Source organism: Gracilinanus agilis, chromosome 2 (genome assembly GCF_016433145.1).
Source record: "Gracilinanus agilis isolate LMUSP501 chromosome 2, AgileGrace, whole genome shotgun sequence".
Lineage (NCBI taxonomy): Eukaryota > Metazoa > Chordata > Mammalia > Didelphimorphia > Didelphidae > Gracilinanus > Gracilinanus agilis.
Genome location: NC_058131.1, coordinates 48727649 through 48751341, shown reverse-complemented (window position 1 = coordinate 48751341; position 23693 = coordinate 48727649). Strand labels below are relative to the sequence as shown.

General features: G+C 39.8%; 1 protein-coding gene across 1 annotated transcript in view; it reads left to right on the top strand.

Moving 5' to 3' along the window:
• Nucleotides 1-342: 342 nt before the first annotated feature.
• TANGO6 (transport and golgi organization 6 homolog) overlaps nt 343-23693 on the top strand; it is a 214771-nt gene continuing 191420 nt past the window's right edge. Inside the window, exons 1-6 of the mRNA XM_044663151.1 lie at nt 343-421; nt 7887-8533; nt 11736-11852; nt 14323-14464; nt 16793-16929; nt 18323-18485. Coding sequence (XP_044519086.1) covers nt 343-421; nt 7887-8533; nt 11736-11852; nt 14323-14464; nt 16793-16929; nt 18323-18485 — 1285 coding nt within the window. The remainder of the gene's footprint in view (nt 422-7886; nt 8534-11735; nt 11853-14322; nt 14465-16792; nt 16930-18322; nt 18486-23693) is intronic.

Genomic DNA, 23693 nt, shown 5'->3' with positions numbered 1-23693 from the left:
CCCCCCCACTTGGTCTCTCTCTCTCTCTCTCTCTCTCTCTCTCTCTCTCTCTCTCTCTCTCTCTCTCTCCTCCCACTTCTCTCCCCTCCTCTAGCAGAGAAAACAGTCCCGAGGAACTGCTCATTAGAGTAATGATCGACAGCTTCCTTCTACTAGGGGCGTGGTTGAGCGACTCCCGCCGGAACCCTCTGGGTAAAATAGGAGTTTGGGAAGGACGGAGATCCCGCCCTTCCCGCCTTGGCCCTGCCTTCCACCGCGCGGCCTCACTCAAGATGGCGGCGACGTCAGGTCCTTACGTTAGCAAGCGCGGAGGCTTCTGGGAACAATAACACCGCTTTCGTGATGGCTGCCGCCGGGGCACCTGATACCGTGGCACTAGAGCGGATCGTGGGGGCCCTGAAGATGCTGCTAAGCCCCGGAGGTACGAGGCCGGCGCGGGGCATCGCTCGCTCCCAGCCTGGGCCGTTTGCCCCTTCTGTCCTCTCCTCCCTTCCCAAGCCCCGCCGCCCTCCGCAACCCGCGTGGCTCAGCAAGGCCGGGCGTCCCCATAGCTGGAGAGAGGGTCTGAGGGCCTCCGTTCAGAGGCGCCCCCTCGCGGACTGACTGACGGACCGCCCACAGAGCAAGCTAGCGAGCCTCTCCGGGCCTGGCGGGGAGGGTAGATTGCTGCACTTGGAATCAGGCTGGACCCGAGTTCAAATCCCTCTTCAGACACTTAGCAGCCTAGTGATCCTGGGCAACTTACGTAACCTCTAGGGTGCCGCAGTTCCCTCATTTGTAAAACAGGGACAATAACGGCCCTTTTCTTCCATGGTTGTTGCGAGATAATAATTGTAAAAAGCTTTGCACATAACTACTAGCTAGGACAAACCCCACGATTCTGTTTTTAATTGGATACCAGTTTCCTAGCTGTGTGACCCTGGGCAAGTCACTTGACCCCCATTGCCTAGCCTTTATTACTCTTCTGCCTTGGAACCAATACACAGTCTTGATTCTAAGAAGGTCTGGTTTAAAAAAAAAAAAAAAAAATATATATATATATATATATATATATATATCCCTGGGAGCAGATGGGGAATGGGTAGGGGTGAGGAGGAGGAAATTCTCTCCCCTAAGGGAGTTTGGCATTTTTTCTGCAACCAGGGACACTGCACTGTGGTCTAGTGCATGGAAGTAAAAATGTAGAGAATCAGTACCAAGATTGGGAGCATCAGATAAGGTTATAGAACTGAGCATAGAAGACATAGATGTTAAATATTCTCATTTTACAGATAAGGAAACTGAGGCCAGAATGTTATGGGGTTACAACTGAGTGTTGTGGGGTACAGTGGTGAACCCCTGGGTTGGGAGGGATACCTTTTGCAAGAATGCAAGACTCTGAAACTTAGCTTAAAAATAAAAAGAGAGATTTATTAGTAAGATTATTGGCCAGCAAGACGGCATGAGTGGAACAACCCAGTGGGTTGCTTCCAGAATACTTCAGTTCAGGAGTTTTTATACCCTTTACAACAATGAGTATGTGATACTGTGTCACAGTGTGGTAAGCACTAAGGTATTCGGTGGGGTGTGGGGTCTGCCTCAAGACCCTCATGGTTTAGGGAACAGATGGATGCCTGAGATACCGCCCCTTGGTATCCAGGTGTTGCCTGGAGGTGTATCTCTTTGTCCATCTCGACCTAAAGGAGGATCCAAGGATGATAATAACCTCTGGGTTTATCAGATGTTCTTGGCTTAGAGTCACAAGGACAGAAGGGAGCAAGGGTATTTCCCTGTTTACAATTTGTCTGAGTTAAGAGGTTACAGTGTCCATGCCATCTCTGTACAATGCTCATGCTATCTCCCTACCTCACCCATGCCCTGCTCATGCCAAGAGGAAGGAAAGTTAGTGACCTTCTCAAAGTCACTGAGAAATAGTCAGTAAACATTAAATGTCTTCTATGTGCCAGGCACTGCGCTAAGGGTTAGGGATTTTTAAAAAGACACTATACCGCCTGCCCTCAAGGAGCTTACAGTCTAATAAGGGAGATAGTAAACAAATAAATATATACAAACAAGCTATATACAGCATAAATAGGAAATAAGAAAGAAGGCAATAGAATGGTTGGGAAAGACTTCAGTAACAAACTAAATTACACAAAACAGAATTTAGATCTGGAAAAGACCTTGGGGATCATTTTCAGCCGATTTCCCTACAATTTTACAGAGGAGGAAACTGAGGTTGGGAGAGAAAAGTGATGGGAATAGTCTGAAAGTTGGAATTGGAACTCAGGGCTTTGGAACTCAGATCCAGAGTTCTTTCCATTGTTCCTCCTACTTTGCCCTTCTCACACTACTTTTGGCCATACTTGTTTCTCCTCTCCTCTGCCTCACAAGACCATAAGCCCTTAGAAAGAAAGGATAGCATCTTTATTTCATCTTGGTGGCCCCAGCACCTAGCCTACAAAGAAGCATTTCCTTATTGCCCTTTATGCAAGTGTCTTTCCTCTGTACATATATCCTGTCTATCCATTGTTTGTGCCTGGTTGTTTATATTTTGTCCACCATTTTAGACTATAAAGTCATAGAGGGCAGGGACTGTCTTTTACTCTTTCTTTTGTATCTCCAGTTCTTAGCACATTGCTTGGCACATAGTAAAAGCTTCATAAATCTGTAATTGCTTAATAAATCATTGTGGAGCAAGGGTACTATATGCCATCCAGTTTTATATGAGTGGAGAGTTTGGGAAGATTTGCTGTTGGTGATAAGTCTAAACAGATTAAGACATAATGATATCGAGGTCTTGAATGCTAGAACGTATCATTAATCTACACTTTCTTTTGTGGGTAGGGGGTAGCTGTTGAAGGTTTTTGAAAATAGGGAAGTGATGGCCAAAGTAGTGTTTTAGGAAGATAAGACCAGTAGTTTGATATATAGTGGATAAAGATTCGACATTTATTTTTTATTCATTTTCCTAATTACATGTAATAGCAATATTCAACGTATGTTTCCAAAATTATAAGATCCAAATTGTCTCCCACCCACCCCCTTCTCAGAGATGGTAAGCAATTTGATCTGGGTTATGTATTATCCCGCAAAACATACTTCCTTAATGGTCATTGCTGTAAGAGAATACTCATAAAAAATCAAAACCCCAAAATAAAACCATAAATAAACTAATGTGGAAGACAGTATGCTTTGATCTGCATCTGACTCCCAACAGTTCTTTCTCTGGAGATGGATAGCATTCCCCATCATAAGTCCTTTAGAATTGTCCTGGATCATTGTATTGATGTGAGTAGTCAAATCTTTCGCAGTTGGCCATCCTACAATATTGCTGTTATTGTGAACGATGTTCTTCTGGTTCTGCTTATTTTACTGTGCATCAGTTCATGCAGATCTTTCCAGCTTTTTCTGAAATTATCCTGCTTTTCATTTCTTATAGCACGATAGTATTCCATCACCAGTATGTACCACAATGTGTTCATCCATTCAGAATTGATGGACATTCCCTCATCCCCTCAATTTCCAATTCTTTGCCATCACAAAAAGAGCCACTACAAATATTTTTGCACAAGTAGATCCTATCCCCCTGCCCTTTTTAAAAATTATCTCTTTGGGATATAGACTCAGTTGTGGTATTACAGGACCAAAGAGTAGGCAGAATTTTTTAGCCTTTTGGCTATAGTTTCAAATTGCCCTCCAGAATGGTTGGATCAGTTCTCAACTTTACTAGCAATACACTAATTTCTCAATTTTGCTCCATCCCCTCCAACATTTATTACTTTTCCTTTACTGTCATATTGACAATCTGATAGGTATGAGGTGGTACATCAGAGTTGTTTTAATTTGCATTTCTTTAGTCAAGAGTGATTTAGAACATTTTTTCATTTGATTATTTATAGCTTTGATGTCTTCATCTGAAAATTGCTTGTTTACATCCCTTGACCATTTGTCATTTGGGGAATGGCTTGTGTATATGAGTTTTTAATTTTTATGTATTTTATAAATTTGTCTTAGTTCCCTATAAATTTGAGAAATAAGACCTTTATCAGAGAAACTTGTTATAAACATTTTTTCCTAGTTTTTATTTCCCTTCTAATCTTGGTTACATTGATTTTGTTTGTATAAAACTTTTTGATTTAATATAATAAAAATTATTCACTTTATTTCTTATAATGCTCTCTATCTCTTGTTGGTTATAAATTCTTCCATTCTCCATTGATCTGCTAGGTGAACTATTTTGTGTTCCCCTAATTTACTTAATGGAATCACTCTTTATATCTAGATCATATACAAAATTGGGCATTTAATGCAAACATAAAGACCTGCATTCAAATTTTGCCCATGCTACATATTGGATGTATGACACAGGTCAGTCATTTAGACTTCTAAATGCTCTAAGCCATTGGGGTCAAACTCAAAGTGAAATAGAGGCCACCAAGTACATAAGGATTTCTGTAGACCACATAGAGATTTAGAAAACCATATATTAACATTATCTTCTTTTGTATTTCTATTTATTTTGTTAAATATTTCCTAATTGCATTGAAATCTGGTTCTGGGAATGTTGTGGGCCTCCCCTGCCCAGATTTGAACACCTCTGCTCTGGACAACTCTTGCAGTTGCTAATCTGCTTTGGTACCAGGAGTTCTCTGTGCCGATAAAGCATAGGTCCTATGCAAAAAGGATTTGTAGCATGTTTTGGAAATGAGAGAGACTTGAGGCAGTGTGTGAATACTCTCTCTGAAACTTTACCAATTTCATAACTTTGTAACAAGTCTCAACCTTTCTTGGCCTGTTTCCTCATCTTTAAAACAAAAATGTTGGACTAGATGGTCTCAGAGGTCCTTTCTAGCTCTTGTTTAATCCCATGAAACCATTTAGGAAGTTATTTCAGTTAACCATGTTTGAAGGGAATGAAAAGAAAGGGACAGTCTGGAGAATGATTGTGAAGGAATTATACTGTAAGAATAACTTCACTCAACAAACATTCATTAATTGCCTACTTGGCTAGATGCTGGGGTACAGGGATTTGATCCAAGAGTTGATTTCAAAGATATATAGAGGCTAGGATAATAGTGGTATCATTGATGGGGATGGAGAACTCATTTAGAGGAGAAGAGTTCATTTTATTTTATTTTTTTAAACCCTTAACTTCTATGTATTGGCTCCTAGGTGGAAGAGTGGTAAGGATGGGCAATGGGGGTCAAGTGACTTGTCCAGGGTCACACAGCTGGGAAGTGTCTGAGGCCGGATTCCAACCTAGGACCTCCTGTCTCTAGGCCTGACTCTCAATCCACTGAGCTACCCAGCTGCCCCCTAAGAGTTCATTTTAGATAGGTTGAATTAGAGACTTGACAGAATGTCAAAGTGGACATGACTAGTAGCAGTTAGAGAATGGGGACTAGAACCCTCTCTTTTGTTTTGTTTTGTTTTGTTTTGTTTTAACCCTTAACTTCTGTGTATTGGTTCCTAGGCGGAAGAGTGGTAAAGGTGGGCAATGGGGGTCAAGTGACTTGCCCACGGTCACACAGCTGGGAAGTGTCTGAGGCCAGATTTGAACCTAGGACCTCCCGTCTCTAGGCCTGACCCTCAATCCACTGAGCTATCCAACTGCCCTGGAAATAGAACTCTTGAAGGAAATGCAGGCTAGAGACAATCTTTTGGGAGTTCTCTGCAAAGAGGTGATAGTTCTAGATTTTTAGGCTTGGAAAGTAACTTAGAAATCATCTCTCCAACCCTCATATAACTTCTTTGGGCCTCAGTTTCCTTATCTGTAAAATGAAGGGGTTCAACTGATCCATGAATTCTGTTTTTATGTCCAAATTCTAAGGCCCATGACTCTTATTGTGCAAATTAGGAAATGTAGTTAAAGCTGTGAGATCTCCAAGGGAAAGAGTTTATATACCAAAGCAAATTGTTGAGGACAGGCCCTTGGGATTTGCCCACACTTTGAGAATGGGAGTAGGAAGGGTAGTGCTGCTGTGGGAGAAAAAAGGAATAATCAGAGAAGTAGGAGGGGGACTCTGTGCAAAGAGTGCTAGGTTAAGGACTAGGAGTAGAAAGACAAAATAATTCCTGTTCACGAGTAGCTTAATTAACATTCTACTGGAGATTCAACTCCATTTTAGCATTCTTCTCTTTTCTCCCTTCTTTGCATGACTCTCATGCAAAAAGCGAATATGAAAAACTGTCTTAGGTACAAAGAATTGGTTTCTCTGGATTGTGTTGAGCAGCATTTGAAGATGTTCAGGCATTTCATTGGCATATTTGTGGAAATCTGATATTTATGCAGCAGGCTTCCCAGGAAGCTCCAAAGTAAATAGTAATTCACCCTATCATTTGGCTAGTATTCTTTTTTATAATTATATTTTACTTCTTTTTAACATTCATTTTTTAAAATTTTGAGTTCCAATTCTTTCCTTCTTTCTAGCCCACCCCTCATTTATTCAGAAGTTAAATAGTATATCAATTATACATGTGAAGTTATGGAAAACATATTTCTATATTAGCGATGTTACCAAAAAAAAAAAAAAGGCAAAAAAACTAAAGTAATTGAAAAAAGTATGCTTCAGTATATACTCAGAGTTCATCAGTTCTCTTACTGGAGGTGGAGAGCATTTTTCACCATGGGTCTTTTGGAATTGCCTTAGATCATTATATTGCTGAGCATAGCTAAATCTTTCACAGTTGATCTTTGTACAATATTGCTGTTACTGTGTACAATGGCCTCCTAATCTGCTTACCTTACTTTGTATCAGTTCATAAAAGTCAGTGATTCCCAAAGTGGGCGCCACCGCCCCCTGGTGGGTGCTGCAGCGATCCAGAGGGCAGTGATGGCCACAGGTGCATTTATCTTTCCTATTAATTGCTATTAAAATTTTTTTAAGTTAATTTCCAGGGAGCTAAGTAATATTTTTTCTGGAAAGAGGGCGGTAGGCCAAAAAAATTTGGGAACCAGTGATATGTCTTTCCAGGTTTTCCTGAAATCATCTTTCTCGTTGTTTCTTATATTAGCATCCTACATCATCCATAAATAATAATGTGCTATAACTGTTCCTAACTTTTAGAGCTTTTGTTCCCCCTGCCCCATCTACTGTTTAGTGCCACCAAATATAGTTATTTTTGTCTTTCAATTGATCAGTTCTGTCTGACTCTTCCTGGTCCTTTGGACCACAGCATGCCAGTGCTGTCCACAGGGTTTTCTTGTCAAAGCTACTGTTATGGTTTGCCATTTCCTTCTCCAGTTGGAGAAAGGCAAACAGATTAAGTGACTGTCCCAGGGTCACACAGCTAGTGTCTGAGGTCTGATTTGAACTCAGGTCTTCTTGGCTCCAGGTCTAGTGCTTTTCTTGACTCCAGGTCCAGCACTTTATGCATCATGGCTGCTCTATTGCACTGTTTAGCTACCCCCAAGATATTTACTTTGTACTTAAAGAATCATTCCCTGGCTCCATTTTGTTGTGATCTAAAGCAAATCATTTCATTTATTAGTCCTTAGTTTCCTCATTTGTAGAATGGCAGGATTGGAGGAGATAATTTCTAAGGTTCTTTCTAGCCCTTTAGTTTTATGATTCTAAAAGTCATGGATTGCTACATATTAAAGGATACCTGTGTTGATCTTCAACCAGTTTCATCTCCCATTACCAGCAGAGGGCAGAACAACCCATTTTAATGTTTTTATTGTATTTTCTTGGTGGACCTTGAAAAACTTTAAAGTTTTGGGTTGTTAATTGTTTTTTATTTTAGTGGTATTAAATCAGTCCACTTGTACCCAATATCTTCTTTATCTTAGATCTGTTTGTGTGTTTCTTCTGTGAGTTTGCAACTCAAGTCCCCAAAGTTTATCCTTAAAGGGCAGACATCTGTTCCATGTCTAATTTCCTTTTTTTTCTTTTCTTTTAAAGGATCAGGTTCCAGTTCATTACAGATCACCAAACATGATGTTCTGTTGGATACTTTAAAATCTAACTTGTCAGCTTTGGATGAAAAGTTTGAGGAGGATCCTGAATGGAAGGAGCTGAAGAACCTGCAAGATGTAATTGCATCTGGGGCAGAATGGCTACAGAACTCTGTGGATGTTACCTGGAATTTTACTTCTCAACTTTTAGTGTTACTGTTGTGTCTAAAACAAAGCATGGTTCTGCTAGCAGCCAATTTCCATCCACCTGAGCCAAATCCTAGAACTGCAGAAGCGGCCCCTGTCCTAAGTCCTGATACGCTTAGTATATCTCAGCAGAAAACTGTTCAGTCGGCTTTGCAATTTGTGGTTACCCTGGGGATCTGTCCCTTTCTTTTGCCTGGTGTTGGAATCCCTCTGCGATGCCGGACAGAATTTGGTGCAGTTATTCAAGACATTGTCTCTTTTTCTGCTGCTCCCAGTGCAGTTCATAGACTGTACACAAGCTGCATCGTACTGCTGGATGTTGCAAAACACGTGTCCCTGGGCAGTCTGATTCTCAGTCGCCACCTTGGAGACATTGCAGCAGGGCTCTGCCAGCTAGGATTCTGCCCCATGAAGAGGAAAGATGAATTAGCAAAACCTTTGGAAGAAGTGAGTGTATAGAGAACAATGTGTGTGGTTTAGGAATGGTGCCAACATGGTACCTAAACCTGCCTTCTCTCTTCTTTTACTCATCCCAGCTAGTACCCTTGCTGGCAGGTCTGGGAGGGTTTCTGAGAGAGAGAATCCAGCCACAGCCGCCGTGCTCAGTTGTACGGGTAATCCTGGAGTGGGAGAAATACATTGGTAGACTCACTATGATACTGAATGAGCCCCCAGTGGTATGCTTTCCATTTATACAAATCAGTCACAATTGTGACACTTAACTTTTTTTTAACCCTTACCTTCTGTCTTAGAATTGATACTAAGAATTGGTTCCAAGGCAAACCAGGATCATACAGCTAGGAATTACCTGAAGCCAGATTTGAACCTAGGACCTCCTGTCTTTAAGTCCTGGTTCTCAGTCCAATGACCCACCTAGTCCCATAATCCTAAAATAGCTTTTTTGAATTGGTTTCCCAGAAATAAACTTCCAAATCCTAAAAAGAGTTGTTTGTATGTGAATTAGCTACTGGGAAACAAAACACTGTTGCCATCTTTATGGATAAGTCATTAATCTTACCCATCAGGTTCATATTCGCACCTGGACTCCGGACTCTTTAAATCTTTCCTCAGGCACTTATATCTGAAAAGCAGCTTTCCTCTTAGGTTCTTTGAAAACTTTCTTTCCCCCCTCTTTAAACTGCTTTCTCTGTGTCTCACACAAATTTTCTTTTTTTAGTCCCTTTTAATAAATAAAGTGTTCACATAAGAAAGGGGAAATACCTTAAATAGATAATAAGTTAAAGAAATAGAATAACTTTAAAATATATTTTCTGGGGGCAGCTGGGTAGCTCAGAGGATTGAGAGCTAGGCCTAGAGATGGGAGGTCCTAGGTTCAAATCTGGCCTCAGACACTTCCCAGCTGTGTGACCCTGGGCAAGTCACTTAATCCCCCATTGCTTAGCCTTTACCACTCTTCTGCCTTGGAGCCAATACACAGTATTGGCTCCAAGACAGAAGGTGGAGGGTTTAAAAAAAAATAAAATAAAATATATTTTCTGAGCAAGGACTAACAACATCTTGTGATGTTATAATATTGTCAGAATTCAGTTGTATTTATTTGAAATTTGAGAACAAAACAAAACACTTAAGAGAAATGGATCTATATATAGAAGTTTCCAGGTGCAAGTTGTTGGCCTTTTCTCTTTATGAACTGAAAGATTACATCTTTCTGTTTTACCCTAGTTAGTGAAGGGGGAAAGAAGTCTTTTATTATCTTGATAACACTATGGTGGGATGACTGATGCTTTGGAAATCTTCAAGTTTCTTGCTCTTAGCCAATCAGCAAATGCTTATTAGTCACTCTTCTGGATGTTCATTGCTTCTTCAAGTGCCAATAATAAAGAAATAGTGTAAGGTATAGTTTATATTTTCAAATAGCTTACAATCTGTTTGGCAAGAGAAGGTACAAACACACACATGCACACACAAAACAATGCCATCTTTTTAAAAAATTTTAAACTTGTTTTTAGAGATATTATGCCTTTATAGAACTTTAAACATAAAGTTTAAAAACAAATGTATAGGGGCAGCTAGGTAGTTCAGTGGATAGAAAGCTAGGCCCGGAGACAGGAAGTCCTGGATTCAAATCAGGCCTCAGATACTTCCTAGCTGGGTGACCTTGGGCAGGTCACTTAACCCCTTTTATTTACCCCTTACCATTTTTATGCCTTGGAGCCTATATAGAGTGTTGATTCTAAGATGGAGGATAAGGATTTTACAAAAAGTAAGTGGATATAATATTAATTTAATTCATATAGTGCTTTAAGGTTTATAGTGTTTCATATAGGTTATTTCATTTGACCCTTAGAACAACACTATAAGGCAGGTGCTATTATTATCATCCCAGTTTATAGCTATAGTTTATAGAAACAGACACTGAGTTAGATTAAACTACTTGCCTAGTGTCATATAGTTAGTAGTGTCTTAAGGCAGGATATGAACTCAAGTCTTTCTGACTAAAGTCCAGGACATAGCATCTATATAAATGGACCTGCCAATCTGAAGCATCTAAAAGTAGTAGACAATGGTCCCAGGCTACATTCTTACTCTTCTTTGGTATTTAGCTAAGATAGATTTCCATCACAAAATTGCCTTCAACAATTAATAAGGGAAACTTATACCATCAGTGACTGTCTCATTAAAGCTCTGTATGACTAAGGCTTGTACCTCAGTTCCACTGATTTTGAAAATCCTGCCAGAAACAGGAGGCCTCATCAACTTCTCAGATCCTAGAAGACCTCCTGTGTTAGAGTTAAGAAACCAGCTTTTTTTTTTTTAGCTATATTTTATTTTTTTCCCCAATTACACGTTGAAGCAATTTTAACATTAGTTTTCTCATATTTTGAATTCCAAATCTTTCCCTCCTTCCCCTCTTCCCTCCATTAGATGGTAAGCAATTTAATATTACTTATACATGTGCTGTCATGTAATACATATTTCCACGTTTGTCATGTTGAAGAAGACATCACTCAAAAAACACTTGCAGAAAATGAAATGAAAAATGGTATGCTTTCATCTGCATTCTGACTCCATCAGTTCTTTCTCTGGTGGTACATAGTGTTTTTCATCATGAGCTCTTTGGCATTGTCTTGGACGATCTTATTGCTGATAATAGTTAATTCATTCACAGTTGATCATTGTATATTACTGTTATTGTGTACAATATTCTGGTTCTGCTTACTTCACTTTGTATCAGTTCTTGTAAGTCTTTGCAGGTTTTTCTGAAATCTTCCTGTGAGGAATCAGTTTTTTAAATCTCTGAGTGCCCCAGCAGAGGTATGTGGCACCCCTAAGAGCCACTTGCTGTCCTAGTCACAGTTTGGTGAGAAAGAGACAAGATAGAATAGAAAAGGAAGAAGAGTGGGAGCAAGGGAAAGCTAGATAGGGGAAGGAGAAGGGGGAAGAGAGAGCAGGGGAGAGGGGATGAGTGCCCATGGTGAGGAGGAGAGGCCTCAGGTATGATTCCCACGGTGTAATTGCTAAGGTATCATGTCCTTAAACCTTGTTGCTTGACCATGTGGTGAGGTCAGGAAAACAGTAGGGGGAGACAGCACCTTATTACAGGACATTACCGTTTATTCTCTAATGGTTTTCTGCCTGGAGCCGAGTAGATATTTTGTTTTGAAAACCTTGCCTTTTATTTTTTTAGGGTCTAAAGGAAGAAGAGAGGACCCAAGCCAGAAAAGCCTTGCAGAGCATTTTAGATCAAGTCTACCAACCCCTGGTTGTTCGGGAGTTGATTATCCTCCAGGGAGGACCTCAACAGGTGCTTTGACTATAGCCTGGGAGAAGAATACATTAATGGGGATGTGTGCTGTGCCTTTTCTCCCCTATGGGTGATTAATATGAAGATCAGATAATTGGATTCCTGTTTAACAATTTATAATTTAGTGGAGATGCATTATACCTTCAAGGTCACTTAATGATATTTATTTAACTTGTTCCAACAAGGAACAAGGGATGGGAAACTTGAAACTAATTAAAATGGAATTTTCTTTTAGATGAATAACAGGGTTGTAGATAAGAGAACTTTTTCTAAGGGGAATATCATGACCATTTTAAAAAAGACTTATTGATAAGATTTCTGCTTAAAATTTAATTCTCACTGAAACTAGGTCTTCTGTTTTTACAAAGACTTAAGATATTTTCAAATAATAGTTCTTTGCAGTAAACATTTTGGGGATATCAGTCCAATGGAGAATTTGACTACTTTAAAATCAGATAATTAAACATACATTTTTTTCACCATAAACCAAACATATATACCAGGCATAAACCAAACAGTCCTGAGTTTAAGAAAGATCCTACTAAGCCTAATATATTTTTCTTTTTAATTTCTGAGTCTTGTGAAAATATTCTTGTGTTACTATGTTGTTTAATGGAGAGATGTTATAGTTGGTTAGGGCTCTTTGCTTTTAGTGCCTAAATACGTTGATAAATCTGGGTGAGTGTAAATTGGAGTGGCAGTTATTAAGGTTTTGCCCAGATGGTGACTCTTGCACTAGTTCTTGCACTAGTCTTTTCCAGAACAGTGATTTAAAAACAAGACCAATGTGGCTATTCCCCCTGAGGGAGGGGAATGCCAGGCCATTTCAGTTCTGAATGGTGCCTTGTAGGGAAATCTCCCCTAGGAGGAGACTAGTGAAATATCACCTTTGTGATGATCACCTTGGTGATCCTACCTCTGACGGAATGAGCTTAGCGGCTAGCAGAGAAGTTAATCTTACTTAAGTCAAAGGCTAGCTTCAGACACTTGTGGGGGTTAACTTGGTACTTCCAGAGTACAGTGATTATTGTTCACTAAAGTGTGTTGCTCTACTTTTGGATATAATATTGGCATTGCTTACTATGGTCAAGGTTCTATGTTTTATTGAAGGCTGAGAAATGAACCAATTGATGCTGTTTTTTTTAAATTAAGATGAGACATTTTAAATGATTACAAATCTGTTTTTTCTCTTTCCCCAATGGAAAAAAATTAAAATAAAGCCTTTGAAACAAAAGTGCAGTCTAGTGAAACAAATCCTTGCATTGACTATGTTTCAAATAAAATATGCCCTTTGTAGTCAATTCCTCCCTGCTAGGACATATAAATAGCATGTTTCATAATGAATCCATTGGAATTGGGGTGGGTCAGTGCTCTTAAGCCATTTAAAGTTGTTTTTACAGTTATAGTATAAATTGTTCTTTGGTTCTTCTCACTTCACCCTGCCTCAGTTCATAGTTCTCAGCTGAAACCTTCCCTTTTCATCATTTAAAAAAACTAAAACAAAAAAACAAAAAAAACCCTTACCTTTTGTCTTAAGAATCAATACTATATTTTGGTTCCAGGGCAGAAGAGCAGTAAGGGTTAGGCGATGGAGATTAAGTGACTTGCCTAGGGTCACACAGCTAGGAAGTGTCTTGAGATCAGATTTGAACCCAGGACCTCCCATCCCTAGGGCTGTTTCTCAGTTCACTGAGCTACCTAGCTGCCCTCTTTTTCATTGTTTCTTACATTACCCTAGTATTCCATCAGTTTAGGGACTGTAACTTGTTCAGCAACTCCCCTGTTGGGCATTCCTTCAGATTCCAATTCTTTGTTACATCAAAAAGAGCCACTACAAATATTTTTGTATAATATGAACTCTTCTTTGCTTTTATTGGAGTATTGATTTAGTAATGATATCAGGAAGTCAGAAAAGGTGTACAGTTTGGTAACTTTTTGGGCATAGTTCCAAATTGCTTCCAGAATGGGTGGACTAGTTAAGGGCATTAAGGTAACTGTTTTCCCACAGCCCTTTCAACTTTTATTATTTTCCTTTTTTTAATCATCTTTGCTAATCTAGTGGGTATGAAGGGGAATCTCAGAGTTGCTATAATTTTCATTTTTCTAGTCATTAGTGATTTAGAGCATTTTATTCATGTGGTTATTGACAGTTTTGTTTTCTTTCATAGAAAATTGCCTGTTCATGTCCTTTGACCATTTATCCATTGGGAATGAGAGAGAAGGTTTCACTAATTTCTTTAAAGGAAAGGGATTTTTTTTCTTTTAGAAAAGGATGTTGTTTTAGTTCCTATAAAAGGTGTCCCCAGTGTATTAGTGCAGTCTTAAAGCTGTTGGGACTGAAAACTGTACTAAGACTTTGGGGACACCTTGCTCATCTCATTTTCACAGGATGTAGTGTTATATTTTCTAAGTTTCACATCTCACTTATTATTTTTACACCTTCCTAAAGATATTCTCCTCCTTCCTTTAGAAATGCTCAGATGTGAAAGCAATGCCCAGTGCTCGGACCCCAGCCTGGCTTCGACGTCTTTGTGGGCAGCTGCTTTCAGAAAGATTGATGAAACCTCATGGTGTTCAGGCTGTGGTCCGGGGCATCTTGGAAGGAGCTGGTGGTAAGAAATCACATATTTCCATTTTGCATTCAGTTTTTTTTGAGTTCATGTTTAGCAGATCTTTCAGCATTTGTCTTAGATCAAGTGTAAGAAAAATAACTGAAATAATTAGCTTTTATGCTTTATGGGTGGGGCAGCTAGATGGTACAGTAGGCAAGGTGCCAGGCCAGGAGTAGGGAAGAATTCATATGTGGCTTCAGGTACTTTCTAGTTTTGAGACCATGGGCAAGTCACTTAATTCTTGTTTGCCTCAGTTTCTTCATTTATAAAATGAGCCAGAGAAGGAAATGAGAAACCACTCCAGTATTTTTGCCAAAAAAACAACAAATGGCTTCACAAGGAGCTGGACACAGCTGAAAAGCAATTGGACAGCACTCTCTGTGTAGGAAGAGGCAAATCTGGAGTTAAACTGGATTTCATGTTTCTGTCTCATATTTCCCACAGAGGTGACCAAGGGAAATCACTTAACCTTCCAGTGCCCCAGGCCATTTCTCAAGTCTGTAGGCAGGAGTGGGCAAACTACAGTTGGCCTATTATTGTATATACGATAAAACTATTTAAAAATGAAACAACCATTCTTAGCTCAGGCAGTCCAAAAATAGGGAGAAGGCTTGATTATAGATTGCTGATTTCTGTGGGCAGAGGTAGTTTTTACTTTGGGAGTTCTCCACATTGATGAAATCACAGGTAGAGCCAAAGACAAAAAAAAAAAAAAAAAAAAAAAAAAAAAAAAAAAAGAGTTCCTTTTTCAAAATTACTCATTTTTCTACTATTACTCTAAACCAATCATAGGCAATTTATTTGGGTACACTGTTGTAGTGGTAATAAATCTGGTTTTGATTCTCAGCTTTGCCACCTTTTAGCAGGGTTATTCTGGATAAAGTTATTTAACCTCTCTGAACCAGAGGACAGTATTAATAATACTGCCCTTATCTATCTCTCATAATTGTTATGAGATTCAAATGAGATAATTTATGTGAAACTAATGTTTATAAACTATAAAGTAAAAATATAGAATATTCTTTTAATAATTTATGTTTACTACTGTTCAGTCATTTTTCAGTGGTCTCCGACTCTTCATAACTCTATTTGGGATTTTCTTGGCAAAAATACTGGAGTGGTTTGTCATTTCCTTCTCCAGTTCATTTTATAGATCAGAAACTGAGGCAAAGAAGGTTAAATGACTTATCCAGGGTCACATAGCTACTGAGGAGGCCACATTTAAACTCAGTAAGATGAATAATTTTTCCTGATTCCAAAGTCAATGCTCTATCCCCATAACTGTACCCTGTAGCTGCCCATGTTTACTTATAATGCTCATAGAATGTAGAGCTAAGTGTCAGCAACATTTATTGAAAAGCAGTTCCCTTTAAACTGGGGATCTGCATAGTTATTCCAATGTGCTCTCTGTAGGCTTTAAGAGATTTTTTTCACTTTTGAGCCTTAGAGGGCAATAAAAGGAAACAGACCAGCCTTTGAGAGGTTTCCCCTCCTTCTGGCACTAGATGGGGATAGAGAGCATAAGAGACCATAATCTCCCATCAGCTCTCAGCATCAGAGTTTTCCTCCAGTCCTATCACTTCCTGGGATCAACTTCAAAGCCTCAGAATTGTTTGTTTTTCCCTGTGTTTCATTCAAGTGTCCACATAAGAAGTCATATCTACTCTGTGTAGTTTTTTAACAATAAGTGAGTAGATATTAATAATTTACAGTATCAGAGCAATACATCACACAGACATTCCATGGCATAATGCCAAAGGAAGTATGAAAGTCTTTGTGAAAAAACACTATATTTGCTCCAGGGTGCATGGCATTACTTTGTGACTGAATAAAGAATTCTTTTAAAATCCCTTAGGAATGTGTCTTTTTACATTTGGAGTCGTGGAGATTTCTATAAGATGCTTTCCTGTTCTCAAACTTCTGGGGTGAATATTTGGATTTTACTCATCTCCTCAATTACCTTACTCTTGTTGGGTAGAAGTTAAATACTTGGTTGAGCAGATAGTTTTTTGATTAAAAAAAAAACACCTTATCAATAGTTAATAAGAAAGTAACAAACTATACTTGACAAAAGTAGGCAGGACTCACAAAATTCAGTAGGAGTAAACATGCTGCTACTCTCTCTGTTGTCCTGTAGGGAAGGGTGACCGATCAATGAAATAGGAAAGAGGCAGTAATAGCATGTATTGACTGCATTAGGGAAAGAGGTTCTATACTTTTATAAATGATTAGAGATCACACAAAGGCACATAAATTGATGAACTTCTCCCCTCTGGCCTTAAGTAATATTCCTTGAGTTTATTTGATGTTTTCATCCATTGGGTACAGCTGGAGCAGCTGGTGGTGCTGGTGCTGAAGCTGTTGCTGCTGACTGGAGGAAGTGTGACATGGTGGCTAAGATTCTGGCCTCCTGCCCCCAACAATCCCTTTCCTTAGAAGATTACTATCAGCAGATCTGCCCTCAGGTAAGTTATTATTGTATTTTACCACCTGAAGGCTCTCTACTTTTTTCATAAAAGGAACTTTGAGGATAAAGCATTTAGATAGCACAGTGGATCTAGCCTGGAATCAAGAAGATCTTCCTGAGCTCAAATCTGGTCTCAGACATTTATGGACTATGTGACCTTGGGCAAGTCATTTAATCCTGTTTGCTTCCTTATCTCTAAATGAGCCAGAGAAAGAAATGGCAAACAATTCTAATATCTTTGCCAAGAAAACCCAAGTACCAAGAAAACTCTGACAAAGAGTCAGAGACAACTGAACAAAAAATAGCCTTGAGCATCCTGATGTGTCCTCTGATGGGGTGCAATTTGGGGTTGGCTGGAAGAAGTAGCATAATAGTTTGTTAGTCTGTTTTGAAAGGGACCTCACTCTTCTTTGGGGTCTAATTAATTCCTTGGGGAGGTTGCCCATTAGCCTCTTTGCTACTGTTTAATAGGTGGAATTCACAATGAGGCATGCTTGAAGGGCTGGTTAGGTTCTTTTCAGGTTGGAACGTTAGGTGGAAGTTATCTTATTTCTGATCTTTTTTTTTTTTAAACCCTTACCTTCCATCTTGGAATCAATACTGTGTATTGGTTCCAAGGTAGAAGAGTGGTAAGGGTATGCAATGGGGGTCATGTGACTTGCCCAGGGTCACACAGCTGGGAAGTGTCTGAAGCCAGATTTGAACCTAAGACCTCCCGTCTCTAGGTCTGGTTCACAATCCACTGAGCTACCCAGCTGCCCCTATTTCTGATCTTTTGAACCTAGAGATTAAAATTTCATTTTAGTAGGTAGAACAATCTTATGGCATAGTTATCTGTGTATGAACTTATATAGTCATAAGGTACTAAAGTGATTTGTTGGTTGGAATTCCTTGTACTGGAGGCCATGTTCTTGGGACACTCTGTTCTTCAGGGTTCCCAGATACTGAAGGGTATGCTTACAGACAAAATTGAAAAACTCATGATAAAAATTCTTTGAATGTTGAACTATATACTTATATGTCTAAAAAATGAAGATAAATCTAGTTTTTAAATAGTGGCTAAAATAGCTTGGGTGCTTAAAAATCTATTAACAGTTTTTTTAAAAACTCTTTCTTAGTAATAATTCTTAAGATTGAAGGGGAAGGAATAGGCAAATGGGATTAAGTGATTTGCCTAGGGTTACGCAAGTAGAAGTATCTGAGGTCAAATTTGAACCCAGGACCTCCTTTCTCCAGGCCTGTCTCTCAATCCACTGAGCTATCTAACTTCTCCTATGAACAGTCTCTTTGTAAAAACTGTAGCCATTGAGCAGCTTGATCAAAATCTCTGGCAGCTTGACAATCAGGAGTTCTTCTGTGATTTAAATGCTACTTCTCTTTTCTTCTTCTAGATTCTAGATTTATTGCACATTCGGGATAAATTGGTAGCCCGGCAGTTTCAGAGAGTTGCTACCACTACCTTCTTGACCATTACAAGAGAACACCCTCAGCTGGCCATGAAACACTTGCTGCAGCCAGTGTTAGAGCCGGTTCATCGATGCTCCAGTACAACAGGTAAAGGGCTCATGATGGGACTATCCAAGCAGGAAAAAAACAACTAGTTATTCCAACTCTGTCATATTTTACAAACCAACACCTTGGCAGCTGCTGCAGAAGGGGAGAGCCACAGCTTGCTTTTTGGGGGGATAAAATATGTTTTGGATACTTTTTTTTTTTTAGACATTGTTTCCCTTTCCCACTGCCTTCCCCAAATAGAATCTCTGCTTGTAATTAAGAAATCCAATGGAAGCAAAACAAAGAGATGCCCCATTCTGACCACTGCCAGGAGGTGGAAGGCACATTTCCTCATCATCCTGTGACCACAGTTGGCCACTGCTTTGTCTAGAATGGTGAGGGTCCTTGTTCTTCACAGGACTTCGCTCATTGGGTAAATTGTTCGGGCTTTCCTTCCTTCCTTCTGCTTATAAAGCTTCCCAGGCTTATCCCAATTCTTCATACTGGTTATTTCTGAGAGGAGAATGACAGTGTGTTGTGTCCGTCTCTTACTCTTAGTTTGGCCACTTCCCTCCTTTTGTTCCTATTCCTTTGCTTGTACACAAAGTGCATTCTTTGACATACAGTGTGTCCCCCATCTCTGTAGAGGGCACATCCTAAGCCCTATGATGGATGGCTGAAACTGTAAATGGACCTATAATAAAGCATCATTGATAAGGATACAGGAAACTATTGCCAACATTAAATGCAGGCTTACTAAATTGCACAGTGCTGTACAATAATCCCCCTCCCCATCTAGGGGAGAATATGCTCCAAGAGTCCCCCCCATGCCTAAAACTTTTTTTTTTAAGTTCACTTATTTAATTAATTTAGAGTATTTTTCCATGGTTACATGAATTATGTTCTTTTCCCTTGTAATGCAGGATTTATGCAAGATTTCTTGCATTTACAATATTACCCTAGGCAATCCTGTCAGTTAGCAGAATGGAACTCTGGCCCAGCAGGCACCAGTCCCAGGAGCTAACAGTTGAGCTGGGACTATATAAACCCCTGCAAAACCAACCCGGGGGTTCTGATTTCCTTGACCTCACCCAGACACCCAGCTACCCCTTGACTTTCCCTTGGGGACCCTGGGGAGGTTGAGGGAGGTGGAATGTGGGCAGGAATTTACCTTAGAGTAGCCTAGCTTAGACACCCCTAAATCAACTTAACAACTATATCTGTTTAGCTGGTGGATCACATAACATCAAGGCAGCGTTAAATTATCTCTGACTGAGGGCTGGTTCCCTCAGCCTGACCTTACCTTCCAGGTCCATAGCCAACACTTGCCAGTCGCCCCTAGCAACAGCTTCTCAAGACCCTAAACCCTCTTACCTCAGGTTTCCCTTTCATGTTAAAAATAAAACCCTTAGCCTGAAACTGAGAGTACCTGCAGGTATTATATCATCATCTTAGGCTAAAGGGACTGAGGAGAGGAGAAAATATCAATTTTGAGTTTATAGGAAGTAGCGGACCAAACCTCCATTGTATCCAGGAAGTATGAGCTCCACTTCCTGTTGAGTTCTGCTTTCACCCAACAGGAAGGCAGTTACTCCAGCAGGGAGGGGCCCCTCACTCACCACCTTAAAGGAGTCTATAGCTAGCAGGGAGACTGACTGGGCGCCACAGCTCAGGCTTCACATCACTGACAGCTCCAAATCTCCTGCTACCTTAGTTACAGGCTCCCAGGCCCCAGGTGACTCACTTGTACAACTAGCTCCATATTATTAGCCACATTATCCACTTATTACATTGTCCCCTCCTCCCACCCCCTCCCATAGCCAATGAGCAATTCCACTGGGTTTTACATGTGTCATTGATCAAGACTGATTTCCATATTATTAATATTTGTACTAGAGTGATCGTTTAGAGTCTACATCCCCAATCATATCCCCATCGACCCATGTGATCAAGCAGTTGTTTTTCTTCTGTGTTTCTGCTCCCACAGTTCTTTCTTTGGATGTGGATAGTGTTCTTTTTCACAAGTCCCTCAGAATTGTCCTGGAGCATTGCATTGCTGCTAGTAGAGAAGTCTATTATATTCGATTATGCCACAGTGTATCTGTCTCTGTTGTAATTCCTGCTATGCAAAATGGAGAACAGGATGATTGACACTTAGCAGTTTAGAACTTGGAACCAACAGAGCTTGCCATGAGCCAGCAAAGGAGAGGCAGTTACTGGCAGACTATAAAAAGCAGGATTTTGAACAAGAAGCTCTCTCAATTTGGAGAAGGAACTTTTGGTGGGAGGTTGGTTGGGAATTGGGGTAGGCTAAATCATCCCAGGATACCTACATCCAGTTCTAATCACTACCACACCCTCAACTTCTGTGTAAAGCTGTGTTATACATCCTAATCAATCATCATCAGGAAAGAAGCAATATAAATACCATCAAACAATCTGGTACAGGCTGAGCAGCCAGGTTGCAACTGAGGGGACAAACCTCTCCAGCTGATAATATCAAACCTGACTACCTCTGATTGATAGGACCTGATCATCAGTAGTTTAGCCAAGCTTTCCTTATACCTCTTTCCTTTAGTCCCTGCTTCCCTTCCCTAAGTTTGCTGTTATTAAATTCTGAAACTTACTTAGGTGGATGTCATCATTACCCTAAGGATCATCAAACATATCCTTGGGTATCTGAGGGAAGAGGGATTACTCACACTAAAGTTAAACTGCAGTCACTAGTGTAATCCATCAGTTTTGAAGCCAAGATAAGCAGTCAAAGAAGCTGTGTGATCTAACCCACAGTCTCTTATTTGATCCCTTATTCCTGGGACATTGTTATAGTGGAGCTGTTAGTTTAGTTACAAATATCCCTGTAGGGTCTTGGTCTTGGAGCTGTTAGTTTAGTTACAAATATCCCTGTAGGGTCTTGGTGTTCACCACCACAACCTGGTGTTCACCTAGGGATTCCCATTCTCACTCAGCTTCAGTTTCTCATACCATCAGAGGACCTTGGACCATCCCATTATCAGCATATCAGCACCTATAACACTGTGTATAAGGTTCTGGTTCTTCTCCTTCCACTCCGCATCACTTCCTGGAAGTCGTTCCAGTTCACATGGAATCCCTCCAGTTCATTATTCCTTTAAGCACAGTAGTATTCCTTTTAGCACAATAGTATTCCATTACCAACAGCATACCTAAAACTTCTATAGACAATTCTTGCTTTAATTTTTAAGAGATAACTTTACTGTATGGCTCTCCCTCCACTCCTTCCCCTTGGCTTGGCCTTCTGTAATGCCCTCTACCCTCCACCCCCCAAAAGGAGAAGGATTGAGAGAATTCCCATCGCCAAGGGTAAACCATTGCTGCAGGCAGACCCTTGGGTGTAGAGAGAAACCTTTGCTCTACTTCACCCACCAGGACCGCCCAGAAAGGGAAGCCAGAGATGAGGGGCGACCACTGTGTGACCCTGAGCATGTCCTGAGACTCTTCCAAGGTGCTCCAGCACCTCCCGCACACCAATTGAGGGGGTGCCCTCTACAGTGGCATTACAAGTCCCACCTGAGCATTTTATGCATTCTCCCATGGAGAATCTGGCAGCTCTAACTTGTGGGCCACAAGGAAATCTAGTTAGCCTTCAAGTTCTAGAATAAGCTTGCAGACAATAACAAAATGTATATTAACTAACATACAATTACAATTTTTAAAAGCTATTTCTCCTTGCTCTGGAGACTATATATAGTATTAAAGGAAAAAATTTTTAATGAAAAAAATCAGTTTTTGGTCTATCCTTGGCCTTTGACTGGCTCTGAATGGGCAGACCCTTGTCTGTCTGGCTAGTTCCTTCTCTGCCAAGGTGTGGAAGAGGTCAGGCAGAGTGTGGCTTGTTCCCCTCCTCTTACTTTCTCCAGGACAGAGGTGGGACTCATCTCACCCAAGTCACTTAAAGCAGAACAGAATAAAACCCATATAGAAAGTGAAGTCATTTCTTTGGTGTCTCTCTTCTTTCCTTTTCTTTAGATGGAAATTAGTTTACAAGCTATTAAATGTCCCTTTTCAATGAGAGGAGGAGCATCTCTAGGGAATGGTCCCTCTTCTTCAGGGGTTTGGAAAAGGAACAATTTGTCATTTTGGTTGAATGAAATAGTTTCATTTACAAAGTTATCTGTAGTCTAATAATAATAGTCAGTAGAACCATTCAGACTTCCTTGATTAGAGACGTGGGATATATTTTTTGAGTGAAAAATGTAAATTTTTCAGACTCTTGAAAGGAAGTAAAATATCTAAAATCATGTTCTTTTTAAGACAAGAGTTCAAGACTCTTAGTTTTAATGTGTAAGAATTTTTAGGTCATGATCGCATATGTAAAATCTATCAGATTGATTATCATCTCAGTGGGAGGGAGAGGGAAAGAATTCAAGACTCAAAATTCTTTATAAAATGTTGGAAACTTTTTACATGTAATGGGGGAATAAAATAAAACTTAAAAGCATAAAAATAATTTTTATTTCACTATATTAAGCAATGTAAAAGTTCATTTTTGTAACATAGTCCTATGGTACTTGTTTAATTAATAAACTTTAAAAAATTAAATTAATTTATTCCAGTGTACCATAATAGAGTCAATGAGGTGGTCCAATGAATAGAGGACAGGATGTGGAGTAAGGAAGGATTTAATTCAAATCTTGCCTCAGACACTTTTTTGCCATGTGACTCTGCTTACATCACTTAATCTCTCTGTACCTCAGTTTCTTCATCTGTGAAATGGAGATAATAATAATAATGTTGTTATTCAATTGTTTCCATTGTGTCTGACACTTCATGACCTCATTTGGGGTCCTGGAGGCAGGAGATCCTGGGTTCAAATCTGGCCTCAGACACTTCCTAGCTATGTGGCCCTGGGCAAGTCACTTAACCCCCATTGCCTAGCCCTTACCACTCTTCCACCTTGGAACCAATACATAATATTGATTCTAAGACAGAAGATAAGAGTTTTAAAAAAATAGCACAGTTAATCAAAACAAGAAAAAGAAAGTAAGCTTTGATCTGCATTTAAAATTCTTCAATTCTTTCTCTGGGGGTTGAAAGCATTTTTCATCATAAGTCTTTTGGAATTGCCTTGGATCATTCTGTTGATCAGAATAGGGAAGTCATTTGTAGCCAATCATTTGACAATATTGCTATTCCTGTGTACGGTGTTCTCTTGGTTCTGCTCACTTCACTTTGCAGGAGTAAGAACTTGAAACTTCTCCAGTTTTTCTGAAACCATCATGCCCTTTA